Here is a 15,186-nt window from a genome sequence, read left to right as displayed (position 1 = left end):
GCCTCCCTGGGAGATGGAGCCCCGCCCCTCCCAGCCTCCCTGGGAAATGAGGACCCACCCCCTCCCAGCCTCCCTCAGAGATGGAGCCCCGCCCCTCCACCCTCCGTGGGAAATGGGCCCCACTCCTCCAACCTCCCTGGAAGATGGGGTCCCGCTCCTTCCAGCCTCCGTGGAAGATGGCGCCCCACCCTCCAGCCTCCCTGGGAAACGAGGACCGACCCCCGCCCAGCCTTCCTGGGAGATGGAGCCCCGCCCCTCCCAGCCTCCCTGGGCATAGTTGCACAATGGACAGATTGTAGGACAGTGAAAGTAGTTGCATGCTCTCCTATTCTGGGGGAGGAATGGAAGATCTCAGCTGGTAGGAGATGGAGGAACAGAAGCAATCCTGTGACCCTCCCTCCATTCCCGTCTCTGGTGTGGCTGCCCGCTGGACAGGCTCTGCACTGTGGAGACGTGGATGCATCCTGAGTGGGGTGGGGAATGCTGAAACCCACACGCCTTGGGGGTAACAGGGCGGTTTCCACAGAGCTAGAAGCCACGTGACTCCCCCTCTACTTGTCAGTTTCCCTCTTCATGTAGGGCTTAGGCTGGGGCAAGGTTTCAACTGCCTGCCTAGGTTGCAGGTGGGAACTGACCATTCTGGAGGGACGCAGGGAAGCCTAGCTCGGGATAGAGGAGGATGCACACCAGCATCTCTCTTAATCCCATCCCCATCAGCGACTTGCCTGCCCTATGAACAGGATTTGCTTCTGTGAAGGCCCATGTATTCTGCAGGCCCCCACGCTGGGACCCCCAACACTACGACCCCCAACACTGCCTCTCCATATAGACATGGTCACCTTGTAGGCAAGACGTGGGGCCGCAGTGGAGGAGACGGCAGAGCCAAGTCCTGTCTGGGGACATGAGGGAAGCCACCACAGGGCCTCTGTGACCCTTGTCCCCATCACCACCACCCTCCCCGCCGCAGCCCCAGCTGTCCCTCCTGGCCGCCCGGTGTGGCCTCACACTGCGGCAGACCCAGCGATGGTTCCGGAGACGCCGGAAGCAGGATCGACCGCAGCTGACCAAGAAGTTCTGTGAGGCCAGGTAAACCCAGGATGGGGCTGAAGGCGACTTCTGGGGTGCAAGGCAGCAGGGGGGTGTCTCCTGTTTTCACAGCTCCCTCCCCATCCGCAGCTGGAGATTTCTTTTCTACCTGTCCTCCTTCGTGGGTGGTCTCTCGGTCCTGTACCACGTGAGTGTACCTGAGTGTGGCTGACTGCTCCCCTGCCCCAGAAATGCCTCCTATGCCCCAGGCCCGGATCTGGTGGGAGGGAGTGTGTGAGGGGCGCAGCCCGAGAAGAAAACGTACAGCTGAGGAGCCAGCGAGCTTGGCCAGGTGGTGGTGAATTCACACAACAGGTACTCAGGATCTGCCATGCACCAGAAATTTAGGGTTCTGCAGTGAATGAGCTCCCCAGTGGAGATTGAGAGGCAGGAAAAAGCAGGGCTGGGTGAAGGCAGCATCTATGAGACCACCCAAAGAGCCCACAGACCCAGGGTGGGAAGCTGGAATCTCACCTCCGCACAGCCTAACACCCGTTTCTGTGCAGGAATCGTGACTGTGGGCCCCAGTAATGTGCTGGGAAAATTACCCAAACCAGGTGAGTGGGGGTGTGGGGGTGGGTGGGTGTACACGCGCACAAAAGCTTGGAGGCCAGGGTGATGACAATTGCTGCAGCCATGGACATGGGACCCGAGCCCTGACACCACCATCATTCCCCACTGAGTCCTACTCTGTGTCTTTGATTCCTCTGGGGAATAGAGAGAGGCTAGGAAACTCCAAGCAGGCGCTTCCACCAAACCACTGCCCTTGATTACCTCCAGGGATGGGGAGCTCATTCATTGGGATTCAAGTATCCTGGTTTTGAGCAAAGGGAGTGGAGCCTTCGCTCCCCACAGCTAACCTTGTCCTGCCCTGCTGCAGACCCTGAAGCCATCCCTGTACTGGTGGTACCTCTTGGAGCTGGCTTTCTACCTCTCACTGCTCATCAGGCTGCCCTTTGATGTCAAGCGCAAGGTGAGGCCACACAAGAGTCTGGAAGACCCCGTCTCAGGATAGGGAGCTGGGGTGCTGGGTGGTAGGGCAGCCTTACAGTCCTACCTTGAGAGCTCCCTGGTGCCTCTTGCAGGAGGTAGAGAGGCCGTGGGCCCAGAGGCCATACAAGCCCCTTGAAAGGACGCATTTCTTGGCCCATAGGGTGGGGCACCTTCCAGCATCAAGCCTCATCCCCACTGGGACCCACTGTCTCCTGCAGGATTTCAAGGAGCAGGTGATACATCACTTCGTGGTGGTCATCCTGATGACCTTCTCCTACAGCGCCAACCTGCTGCGCATCGGCTCTCTGGTGCTGCTGTTACACGATTCCGCCGACTACCTGCTGGAGGCGAGCCTGGCCCTTCCCAGCTGCTGCACCCAGCCCTCCCAGGTGCCCCTAGAGATGAGGTCCCATTCCTCCCAACCTTCCTGGGAAATGGAGCCCACCCTCCTGGCCTCCTCGGGTAATAAGGCCCTGTCCCCTGTGTCTTTCAGGCTGGTAAGACCCCACCCCCTCTATCTTCCTGGGTGATGAGGCCCCCCCACCCTTCTCAGCTTCCTTGGGAGATGAGGTCCTGCCCCCTCTGTCTTCCTGGCAGATAAAGCCCCGCCCCTCAGCCTCCCTTCTTGGAGGATACGGCTATAGACATGTGCATGCATGCATGTATTCTTTTTTTTGAGATGGAGTCTTGCGCTCTCTCCCAGACTGGAGTGCAATGGCGTAATCTCTGCTCACTACAACCTCTGCCTCCCAGGTTCTAGTGATCTTCCTGCGTCAGTTTCCCAAGTAGCTGCGATTACAGGTGCCCCCCAGCACGCCCAGCTAATTTTTGTATTTTTAGTAGAGATGGGATTTCACCATGTTGGCCAGGCTGGGCTCGAACTCTTGACCTCAGGTGATCCGCCGCCTCGGCCTCCCAAAGTGCTGGGATTACAGGTGTGAGCTACCGTGCCCGGCCTATATTCACAATCCTTACCTTTCCTGGAAATGTAGATAGTTCCTGGAATCAAGGCCCCACCCCAACTCACCTGTTCCCGTCCCATAGCACCTTCTCCTTGAGGCCAGGCCCCCGGTCCTGAGCCCATTTCTCCGCGCTGCCCTTCTCAGGCCTGTAAGATGGTCAACTACACGCAGTATCAGCACGTGTGTGACGCTCTCTTCCTCATCTTCTCCTTGGTCTTCTTCTACACCCGACTGGTCGTCTTCCCCACCCAGTGAGTCAGCCCTCCCATGGGGGTCAGGGAAGTGGGAGGGCATATCTGAGATGCCAGGACTGCCTCACCATTGGTAACCTGCCCTAAGGAGCCGGGGATCTCGGCTGGGAGAGTTCCAGGAGAAGGCAGGGAAGGGCATGACAGGCAGAGGGCACAGCATATGCAAAGGTGCAGAGGTGAGACAGAGAATTAGAATTACTCAGCGTGCCTGGACCATGGAGTGGGGGGAGGGGTGTGGGTTGCCAGCGCACCAAAGTCTGCCCAGTCAATATTTATGGGGTCTCTTGAGTGTGCTGGGAACACAGCAGAGGCCACAGTTCAAAGATCCCTGCCCTCGTGAGCAGACACTTCATGGGTGGAGTGGATGGTAAATGGGGCAGCCAGGTAAACTACACAGCATGCAAAGGAGAGATTTACTAACAAGAAAATAAAGTTGGAGGGCCAGGCGTGGTAGCTCACACCTGTAATCCCAGCACTTTGGGAGGCTGAGGCGGGCAGATCACTTGAGGCCAGGAGTTCAAGACCAGCCTGGCCAACATGATGAAACCCTGTCTCTACTAAAAATACAAAAATGAGCCAAATGTGATGGTGCATGCCTGTAATCCCAGCAACTCAGGAGGCTGAGGCAGGAGGATCACTTAAACCCAGGAGGCAGAGGCTACAGTGGATTGAGATTGTACCACTACACTCCAGCCTGGGTGACAGAGGGAGACTTCATCTTTAAAAAAATTAAATTGGCCAGGTGTGATAGCTCACACCTGTAATCCCGGCACTTTGGGAGTCCGAGGTGGCTGCATCACCTGAGGTCAGGAGTTCGAGACCACCCTGGCCAACATAGAGAAACCTCGTCTCTACTAAAAACACAATAATTAGTACAATTGTTTTTAGTTCATTAATACTGGGCGTGGTAGCAAGCACCTGTAATCCCAGCTACTCAGGAGGCTGAGGCAGGAGAATCACTTGAACCCAGGAGGCGGAGGTTGCAGTGAGCCGAGATCACACCACTGCACTCAATCCTGGGTGACAGAGCAAGACTCCATCACTACATAATTAAAAAAAAAAAATGTCGGGAAGGGAGCAGGAAGTATGGGAGGGGTGGGTAGTTGGAATTACAGTGGCAGGGAATGCCTTGCTGGCAGTGTTTGTATAGAGAGGTGGGAGGGAGGTAAGGCACAGAACCACGTTGATCAGAGGGGAAGAGCGTTCCAGTCAGAACAGCCTGTGCAAATGTCCTGAGGCAAGACCATGCCTGGCATGTTAGAGGAACAGCAGCAAGGAGGCCTGTGTGGCTGGAGCAGAGTGGGTGAGGGGGAGGGCAGGGAGGGAGTGGGGGTAGGCTGTGCAGGTCCTTGAGGGCTGTGGGAAGACTTTGGCTTTGACCCCGAGGGAGATGGGAGTCACGGAGGTTATAAGCAGAGGAGGGATTCGATCTGACCTAGGTGTTCTGGATGCCCCTCTAGCAGCAGCAGGGGAAACACGGGAAGTGTGGGCAGGAGCGAGAGGACCCAGGGTAGGCGAGATAAGTGAGCAGACTCAAGGGGATGCCTCTGGGATCAGGAGATGGGAAGAGTCACAGAAGGAACTGCTTGAGGCAGCAGGAGCTCAGCCCTGCTGGGTTTGAGGGGTCTGTGGCCTCAGAGGAGACATGGAGAAGGCAGTGGGCATGCCAGTCTGGGCTTCTGGGGAAAGGTAATGTAGGAGTTGCCAGTCCATGGCTGGTCTTTTCAGCCAGCAGCCTGGATAGCATCACCTAGGGACCAGGTGTGGACAGAGAGGCTCAGTCCTCGGGCTCCCTGATGTTTGCAGGTCGAGAGGAAGAACAGGGCCCATGGAGCATATGGGTCAGATCACATCCCTCCTCTGGCTACAACCCTCCATGGCTCCCACCTGTCTTGGGTTCAAGGCCTGAGGAGATTAGGCAGAAGTGACTGTGAGATGGGGAGATGGGGAGATGGTGGGGTGGCAGGAGCCAGAGAGGGAAGGGGCCCAGGGAGGAGGGAAGGCCGCTCAAAACCTGTTGTACTGGTTGGTGGCAATGCAGGGCTGAACACTGTGGAGTGAGGAAGGCAAGGTCGCTGGTAACCCTACAGGCTGATTACGGGGTAGGAGAAACACAGCAGCTGCAGCCAGTAGTTTTTTTTTTTTTTTTTGAGATGGAGTCTGACTCTGTCACCCAGACTGGAATGCAATGGTGTGATCTCGGCTCACCACAACCTCTGCCTCCCGAGTTCAAGCGATTCTCCTGCCTCAGCCTCCTGAGTAGCTGGAATTACAGGCAGGCACCACCACACTTGGCTAATTTTTTTTTGTTTCTTTAGTTTTTTGTTTTGTTTTAGAGATAGGGGTTTCACCATGTCGGCCAGGCTGGGCTGGAACTGCTGACCTCGTGATCCACCCACCTCCACCTCCAAAGTACAGGGATTATAGGCATTAGCCACAGTACCCAGCCCAGCCAGTACTTTGAAGGAGTTCCAAAGAAAAAGAAAAGCCTACAGGGAAAAGAAAAAAGTTGGTACCCAGAGGGGCACAGTAGAGGCAAGACTGAGTTTTTTGGTTTTTCCTTTCTTGTGTGAAATAACAGCGGGGTTGGCACTGATGATAAAGACCCAGCAGGAAGGCCAGGTGCAGTGGCTCACACCTGTAATCCCAGCACTTTGGGAGGCTGAGGTGGACAGATCACTTGAGGTCAGGAGTTCGAGACCAGCCTGGTCAAAATGGCAAAAACAACCTATTAAAAATACAAAAATTACCCGGGCGTAGTGGCAGGCACCTATAATCCCAGCTACTTGAGAGGCTGAGGCAGGAGAATCGCTGGAACCTGGGAAGCGGAGGTTGCAGTGAGCTGAGATCGCGCCACTGCACTCCAGCCTTGAGGGACAGAGTGAGACTCCGCCTCAAAACAACAAAAGAACCAGAGCTGACTTTGAGAAGAGAGGGTGTGGTGGGAGTTGGGCTCCAGGACAGTGACCCAGGCAACAAGCAAGGAGGAGTTTGAGGGGAGGAGCGGTGCTGGGGAACATTCTTTCCTACTGGCTTGGGTTGCACAGTGAAAATGAAGCCCCGCCCCTCCCAGCCTCCCTGGGAGTCAAAGCCCCGCCCCTGTCTGGCTACCTGAGAGATGGGGCCCCAACCTGGAGGTGAGGCCCCTCCCCTTTTATACTCCTTGGGAGCTGAGTCCCCACTGCTTGCCTTCCTGAGACATGAAGCCCCTCCCCTCTGAGGTGAGTAGGCGGTCACCTGCTGATGAGGGGGAGGTGATGGGGGTCTGAGGAGTAGAGAGAAGGTGTCAGAGTCCCACCCAGGAAAGCAGCTGGGATCATAAGTACCCGCTTGGGTGGGGTTCATGAATGGCCAGTCAGGGAGCTTATGTGTGTTCTGCTCATTTAGTACAAGCGAGAGGGGGCCTCGAGTACCCAGCTCAAGTGTAGGTATGGGCCGGGCGCGGTGGCTCACGCCTGTAATCCCAGCACTTTGGGAGGCCGAGGTGTGTGGATCATGAGGTCAGGAGATCGAGACCACCCTGGCCAAGATGATAAAACCCCATCTCTACTAAACTACAAAAATTAGCTGGGTGTGGTGGTGCATGCCTGTAATCCCAGCTACTCAGAAGGCTGAGGCATGAGAGTCACTCCGACCCAGGAGACGAAGGTGGCAGTGAGCCGAGATCGCGCCACTGCACTCCAGCCTGGCGACAGAGCAAGACTGTGTCTCAAAAAAAAGAAATAGATGAATAGCAAAAATATTACATGTCAATGCTTGTGGAGTGTAGCTTAAGCAAACCTTTGATGGAAATTTGTAGCCTTACAGGCTTATATTAGAAAAGAGAGAAAAAAAAATAAAAAGCAGCCAGGCACGGTGGCTCACGCCTGTAATCCCAGCACTTTGGGAAGCCAAGGGGGGTGGATCATGAGGTCAGGAATTTGAGACCAGACTGACCATCATGGTAAAACACCATCTCTACTAAAGATACCAAAAAAAAATTAGCCAGCAGTGGTGGCGGGTGCCTGTTATCCCAGCTATTCAGGAGGCTGAGGCAGGAGAATTGCTTGAACCTGGGAGGCTGAGGTTGCAGTGAGCCGAGATCACACCATTGCACCCCAGCCTGAGCAATAGGGCGAGACTCTATCTAAAGAAAGAAAGAAAGAAAGAGGAAGGAAGGAAGGAAGGAAGGAATGGGAAAGAGAGAGAAAGAAAGAGAGAAAGAAAGAAAGAAGAAAAAGCTCAAAAATAATTAGTTAAGCATTTAAGAAAGTTTTAAAGAACAGTAAAATAAGCTCAGCAGAAGAAAAAACACAGGATAAGTGTGAAAATTAGAAAGGATCATCAAACCTAAAAGTTATTTGAATGACTAATAGACAAATATCTGGCAAGATTAATAAAAGTAAAAGAAGTCACAGAAAAAAAAAAAAAAAAGACAGGCCAGGTGTGGTGGCTTATACCTGTAATCCCAGTACTTTTGGAGACCAAGACAAAGGATCACTTGAGCCCAGGAGTTCAAGATCAGCCTGGCAACAAGGCAAGACCCCCATCTCTACACAAAATTTGAAAATTAGGCATGGTGGTATGTGCCTGTAGTCCCAGCTACTTAGGAGGTCAAGGCAGGAGGATCACTTGAACCAGGAGTTCAAGGCTACAGTGAGCCGTGAGCTTGCCACTGCCCTCCAACCTGAGCAGTAGTGGAAGGCCCTAACACTAAAACACAAAAATAAAACATCATACATGTTAAATGTTACATTTAATGTCAAATACGTGGAGCACATAACCCTTAAGGTAAGAAATAAGACAATAGCTGCTATGGCCACCCTTATTCAAAATTATTCTGGGAGTTCTAGATAACACAATAAAACAAAAAAAGATATAAATATTAGAACGAGAATAAAACTGTCCATTATTTGTCTATGACATATCTATATAAAAAGCCCAGGACGTAGAAGGCTCCACCACCTATCCCTCCAACAAGGACGCCAATTTAACAACTACACACAAAAAAGCACTTTCCCAAGAACCAAAAATCCCAGCCGGGCGCAGTGGCTCACGCCTGTAGTTCCAGCTACTCAGGAGGCTGAGGCAGAAGAATCACTTGGAACCTGGGAGGCAGAGGTTGCAGTGAGCTGAGATTGCACCACTGCACTCCAGCCTGGGCGACAGAGCGAGACTCTGTCTCCAAAAACATAAACTAAACCAAAAATCAGTTGAGCACTCCCAGTACCCAGTTTTAACTTTATATCACTGAAAGACACACTGAAGAGGTAGAAAAAACAGTCCTGAATCTCTAAAGCCACCTCTCCTCCACCCCCGGCAGCATGGTATGGAGAGTGCTTCTGTGTGTTGGAGAGAGGGAGGGTGCAGCAATTGTGAGGCATGGAAGTCAGCGCTGCCCTGTTACAGCAGAAAGAAAAACCCGACCAAACTCAGTTGATGCCCACCCATAGAGGGTGTGGGCGGCAAGCCGCCCAGGTGCCAAGGCAAGAGACTGAGGGCACAAGTTGTTCCAGTATAACAAAAAATATATAATAAAAATAGTTACACTAAAAATATAGATATGATTATACATAAATATTATAATCATTAGGTTGTAGCATTTTTTTTTTTTTTTTTTTTTGAGACGGAGTCTCATTCAGTCGCCCAGGCTGGAGCTCAGTAGCGCGATCTCGGCTCACTGCAAGCTCCGCCTCCCGGGTTCATGCCATTCTCCTGCCTCAGCCTCCCGAGTAGCTGGGACTACAGGTGCCCACCACCATGCCCGGCTAATTTTTTTTGTATTTTAGTAGAGACGGGGTTTCACCATGTTATCCAGAATGGTCTCAATCTCCTGACCTCATGATCTGCCCGTCTCGGCCTCCCAAAAAGTGCGGGGATTACAGGTGTGAGCCACTGTGCCCAGCCATTACTCTTTATTTCAATATTTTAATAGTCTTTGTTCTACAATTATAACCTAGGAAAAACCAGGCCATACAGAGATAGGAGCTGAAGGGACACGCTGAGAAGTGACCAGGAGACAAACGTGAACCCTCTGTTACTCCCAGACAGGGCCACTAGAGGGCTCCATGGTCTAGCGGTAATGCCAGTGCCTGGGAAGGCACCCGTTACTTAGCAGACCTTGGTCTGGGGTAGCGTCAGTGCCTGGGGAAGGCACTCGTTACTTAGCAGAACAGGAAACGGAGTCTCCCTTTCCCTGGGGGAGTTAGAGAACACTCTGCTCCACCACCTCTTGTGGAAGGCCTGACATCAGTCAAGCCGCGCCACAGCCATCCAGAGGCCTAAACGTCTCCCTGTGATGCTGTGCTTCAGTGGTCACGCTCCTAGTCCACTTTCATATTCCATCCTGTACACCTGGCTCTGCCTTCTAGATAAACTGCAGTAGCAGAATTCGTGAAAGTATTAAGCTGTTGATCTCTTCAAGAAATACATATAAGAAATAATGACATAAGCTGTCCCTTTTCTCTCTCTCTCTCTCTCCCTCAGCTACCAAACAGGGAAGGGCCCCTGTCCAGTGGACACGTGGCTCACATGACCTTACCTATCATTGGAGATGGCTCACACTCCTTACCCTGCCCCCTTGCCTTCTATCCAATAAATAACAGCGCAGCCTGGCATTCGGGGCCACTACCGGTCTCCGCGTCTTGGTGGTAGTGGTCTCCTGGGCCCGGCTGTCTTTTCTTCTCTTTGGCTTGTGTCTTTATTTCTACAATCTCTTGCCTCCACACGAGGAGAAAAACCCGCAGGCCCTGAAGGGCTGGTACCTACAGAGGGGGCATTTAAACCAGCCGTAACAAGAGGGAAATCATGGATCCCAGGGGAATTTGAGTTCCTGCAAACTTTGCCACCCACCGTGGGCTAAAAGGCTCTGGGTCTCTAAGTAAACTTGAAAGGCAGTCTAGGCTACCATCCCTGCAACTCCTAGGCAAGTCCTAGTGAGGCAGAAGATAGGATTTGACTTCAGAGGTGGGGCTCAGACACCAGACCAGATTGAGGACTAGCTAAAACAGGTGAAGAAAAAGGGAGGGGGAAGCAGCTTTCAATAAGACATGCCCACCAGTGTGCCATGTCAATTTCACATTACCATACTGACATCCAGGAATTACTACCTCTTTTTTTTTTTTTTTTTTGAGATGGAGTCTCGCTCTGTCGCTCAGGCTGGAGTGCAGTGGCGTGATCTCGGCTCACTGCAAGTTCTGCCTCCTGGGTTCACACCATTCTCCTACCTCAGCCTCCCATGTAGCTGGGACTACAGGCGCCCGCCACCACGCCCGGCTAGTTTTTTGTATTTTTTTAGTAGAGATGGGGTTTCACTGTGTTAGCCAGGATGGTCTCGATCTCCTGACCTCGTGATCCACCCGTCTCGGCCTCCCAAAGTGCTGGGATTACAGGCGTGAGCCACCGCGCCCGGCCTAATTTTTATGTTTTTAGTAGAGACGGGATTTTGCCATGTTGGCCAGACTGGTCTCCAACTCCAGCCCTCAGGGGACCCACCTGCCTTGATCTCCCAAAGTCCTAAGATTACGAATGTGAGCCTTCAGGCCTGGCCCTATTTTTTCAGGGCTAGTTTGTTCATGGCTAGAACCAGGAACAGCACGGATACATAGTAGCATTCAACAAATATATTTTATTGTTGCTGTTTTTAGAGACAGGATCTTGCTGCCTTGCCCAGGCTAGACTGCAGTGGGTGATCATAGCTCACTGTAGCCTCAATCTCCCAGACTCAAGCAATCCTCCCACCTCAGCCTCCTAAATAGCCAGAACTACAGAAACTACAGATATGTGCCACCATGCCCAGCTATTATTTTTTCATTTTGTAGTAGAGATGAGATCTCACTATACTCCCCAGGCTGATCTCCAACACCTGCGCTCTAACAATCCTCATGCCTCAGCCTCTCAAAGTGCTTGGATACCAGGCGTGAGTCGCTGCACCTGACCATCAACAATTTTTTCTTTTTTCTTTTTTTTTTTTTTTGAGACAGAGTCTCGCTCTGTCACCCAGGCTGGAGTGCAGTGGCCGGATCTCAGCTCACTGCAGGCTCCACCTCATGGATTCACGCCATTCTCCTGCCTCAGCCTCCTGAGTAGCTGGGACTACAGGCACCCGCCACCTCGCCCGGCTAGTTTTTTTGTATTTTTTTTAGTAGAGATGGGGTTTCACTGTGTTAGCCAGGATAGTCTCAATCTCCTGACCTCGTGATCTGCCTGTCTCGGCCTCCCAAGGTGCTGGGATTACAGGCTTGAGCCACCGCTCCCAGCCAACAAATATCTTTTTAAACCAGCTTTTGCCAGTCTGGTCAACATGGCCAGACCCCATCTATACGAAACAATCTTTTTTTTGTTTTAAATTAGCTGGGCACAGTGGTGTAGACCTGTAGTCCCAGCTAATCAGGAGGCTGAGGCGGGAAGATCCCTTGAGCCTGGAGGATTGAGGCTACAGTGAGCTGTAATTCTATAATTGTACCACTGCACTCCAGCCTGGGAGACAGAGCAAGACCCTGTCTCTAAAAAAAGAAAAAGAAAAAGAGAGAGAGAAAGAGAGAGAGAAAGAGAGAGAAAGAGAGAGAAAGAGAGAGAAAGAGAGCGAGAGCACGAGCGAGCGAAAGAGAGCGAGCGAGAAAGAGCGAGAGAAAGAGCGAAAGAGCGAGAGAAAGAGCGAGAGAAAGAGCGAGAGAAAGAGCGAGAGAAAGAGCGAGCGAGAGCGAGCGAGAGCGAGCGAGAGAGCGAGAGAGCGAGCGAGAGAGCGAGAGAGCGAGCGAGAGAGCGAGAGTGAGCGAGAGCGAGAGCGAGAGAGAGAGAGCAAGAAAGAGAGAAAGAGAGAAAAAAAGAGAGAAAGAGAAGAAGAAAAGAAAAGAGAACTTCTGAGTTATCATACTAGCTTCAGTTCGCTAGGACTGCCATAACAAAATACTACAGCTTGGGTGGGTTAAAAACAGAAACTTACATTTCTGGAGGCTGACGGCCAAGATTAAGATGTCATCAGGGTTGGTTTCTGGTTTGTTTGTTTGTTTACGAAACGAAATCTTGCTCTGCTACCTAGCCTGGAGTGCAGTGGCGCAATCTAGGCTCACTGCAACCTCCGCCTCCCAGATTTAAGCAATTCTCATGCCTCAGCTTCCGGAGTAGTCCCAGGTTCAAGCAATTCTCATGCCTCAGCCTCCCGAGTAGCTGGGATTACAGGCACCTGCCACCACACCTGGCTAATTTTTGTATTTTTTAGTAGAGATGGGGTTTTGCCATGTTTCCAGGATGCTTTTGAACTCCTGACCTCAAGTGATCCGCCCCCCTCGGGCTCCCGAAGTGCTGGGATTATAGGCATGAGCCACCGCACCTGGCCCAGGACTGGTTTCTCTTGAGCCCTCTTGCTTTGGCTTGCAGATGGCCGCCTCCTGTGTGCCCTCACGTGCTCTTTTCTCTGTGTGCATCATTTGTATTTCTTTGTGTCCATATTTTTTCTTCTTGTAAGGACACCAGGCAGATTGGATGAGGACCCGATGTAGCAGCTTCATTTTTTTGTTTTAACTAAACCACCTTTTTTTTTTTTTTTTTTTTGAGACAGGGTCTCACTCTGTCTCCCAGGCTGGAGCGTAGTGGCACTATCACAGCTCACGGCAGCCTCCTGGAATCAAGCAATCTTCCCACCTCAGCCTCCTGAGTAGCTCGGACCACAGGTGCACACCACCACGTCCCGCTAATGTAAAAATTTTTTTTCTTTTCTTTTTTTTTGCGACGGAGTTTCGCTGTTGTTGCCCAGGCTGGAGTGCAATAGCGCAATCTTGGCATAGTTTCACTATGTTGGCCAGGCCAGTCTTGACTTCTTGACCTCAGGTGATCCACCCGCCTTGGCCTCCCAAAGTGCTGGGATTACAGGCAAGAGCCACCACACCCAGCCTTCTTTTTTTTTTTGAAACAGACTCTCTGTTGCCCAGGATGGAGTGTAGTGGTGGGATTTTGGCTCACTGCAGCCTCTGCTTCCTGTTCTCAAGTATTTCTTGTGCCTCAGCCTCCTGAGTAGCTGGGATTCAAGTGCTCACCACCACGCCCAGCTAATTTTTTGTATTTTGAGTAGAGACAGGCTCTCCCTGTGTTGCCCAGGCTGGTTCCAAACTGCTGGCCTCATGCTATCCACCCACCTCAGCCTCCTGAAGTTCTAGGATGATAAATGTGAGCCACCACACCTGGCCTTAATCACCCTTTAAAGACCCTGTACCCAGCCTGGCGAAGTGGCTCACGCTTATAATCCCAGCACTTTGGGAGGGCGAGGCGGGTGGATCACCTGAGGTCAATAATTCAAGACTAGCCTGGCCAACATAGTGAAACTGTCTCTACTAAAAATACAAAAATTAGTTAGGCGTGGTGGCACACGCCTGTAATCCCAGCTACTTGGGAGGCTGAGGCAGGAGAATCACTTGAACCTGGGAGGTGGAGGTTGCAGTGAGCCAAGATCGTGCCACTGCACTCTAGCCTGGGCGACAGAGTGAGACTCCCTTTCAAAGACCCTGTATTCAAATACAGTCACACTGTTATGGGATGAGGACTTCAACATAGAAATTCCTATGCCTCTACTTTCTGTCTCTACAGATTTACCTGTTCTGGAAAGTGGTGTGACAGAGACCTGGTAGAGGGTGTGGCTCAGACAAAGGTGTCACCCCAGGAGGTGACAATGTCACAGCAGCATAACTTCCAATTTTAGAGAGTTCAGAACTTGTGAAATTAACCACTGTTCACAGCTGTGCTGGCTTGCAAGAACAGAGGCCAAGTGCCAATAACCACAAATGAGCCACAAGATGAGAGCTGACCTCAGCAGTGCTCCATAGGCCTGATTCCTCACTCCACGGGCATCGTCAAATCTCCACAGCCGGCCGGGCGCGGTGGCTCAAGCCTGTAATCCCAGCACTTTGGGAGGCCGAGATGGGTGGATCACGAGGTCAGGAGATCAAGACCATCCTGGCTAACCCAGTGAAACCCCGTCTCTACTAAAAAAAATACAAAAAACTAGCCGGGCATGGTGGCGGGCACCTGTAGTCCCAGCTACTCAGGAGGCTGAGGCAGGAGAATGGCGTGAACCTGGGAGGCAGAGCTTGCAGTGAGCTGAGATCTGGCCACTGCACTCCAGCCTGGGTGACACAGCGAGACTCCATCAAAAAAAAAAAAAAATCTCCACAGCCAGGGTGCACTGGCTCCCAGCTTTCATCCAAGCACTTTGGGCATGTGAGGAGGGTGGCTGGTCTGGAACTCCTGACTTCAAGTGATCCCCCACACCTCAGCCTCCCAAAGTGCTGAGATTACAGGTGTGAACCACCACGCCCAGACTATAACATCCATTCTTTAGGGAGCCTCAGAACCTGTGAAATTAATCTCTGCTCTGGCCGGGCGCGGTGGCTCATGCCTGTAATCCCAGCACTTTGGGAGGCTGAGGCGGGTGGATCACAAGGTCAGGAGCTCGAGACCAGCCTGGCCAACGTGGTGAAACCTGGTCTCTTCTAAAGATACAAAAAAGTATCCGGGCATGGTGGTGGGTGCCTGTAATCCTAGCTATTCAGGAGGCTGAGGCAGGAGAATTGCTTGAACCCGGGAGGCAGAGGTTGCAGTGAGCCAAGATCATGCCATTGTACTCTAGTCTGGGCAACAGGGAGAGACTCCATCTCAAAAAAAGAGAAATTAACCTCTGCTCACAGCTGTGCTAGCTTACAGGAATGAAGGCCGGATGCCATTAACCACAACTGAGCCACAGGATGAGCGCTGACCTCAGCAGTGCTCCATCTGCCTGAATCCTCACTCCACGGGCATCATAAAATCACAGCCAGGGCACAGTGGCTTCCAGCTGTCATCCCAGCATTTTGAGAGTCTAAGGAGGGAGGATTGCTTAAGCCAAAGAGTTCAAGACCAGCCTGGGCAACATGGTAAGACCCTCT

General features: G+C 52.2%; 1 protein-coding gene across 1 annotated transcript; it reads left to right on the top strand.

Annotated features, from left to right (window-relative positions):
• The first annotated feature begins 881 nt into the window (after positions 1-881).
• Positions 882-3,296, top strand: LOC140708583 (ceramide synthase 4-like). The gene is made up of 4 exons (XM_073015760.1): positions 882-1,643; positions 1,967-2,059; positions 2,298-2,426; positions 3,186-3,296. Exons 1-4 carry the CDS (start codon positions 1,617-1,619, stop codon positions 3,294-3,296), a joined length of 360 nt encoding a protein of 119 aa, XP_072871861.1. The 5' UTR covers positions 882-1,616.
• Positions 3,297-15,186: the final 11,890 nt, after the last annotated feature.

Source organism: Chlorocebus sabaeus, chromosome 6 (genome assembly GCF_047675955.1).
Source record: "Chlorocebus sabaeus isolate Y175 chromosome 6, mChlSab1.0.hap1, whole genome shotgun sequence".
Lineage (NCBI taxonomy): Eukaryota > Metazoa > Chordata > Mammalia > Primates > Cercopithecidae > Chlorocebus > Chlorocebus sabaeus.
Note: the sequence above shows the minus strand (reverse complement) of the source record. Positions and strands in the feature narration are given on the sequence as shown.

Excerpts from the sequence above, each read along its gene's own strand:
- LOC140708583 (XM_073015760.1), top strand. The coding sequence starts at position 1,617 with ATGTGCTGGGAAAATTACCCAAACCAG. Across the intron at positions 1,644-1,966 it reads GGGAAAATTACCCAAACCAG|ACCCTGAAGCCATCCCTGTA; the intron begins GTGAGTGGGGGT and ends GCCCTGCTGCAG. Across the intron at positions 2,060-2,297 it reads CCTTTGATGTCAAGCGCAAG|GATTTCAAGGAGCAGGTGAT; the intron begins GTGAGGCCACAC and ends TGTCTCCTGCAG.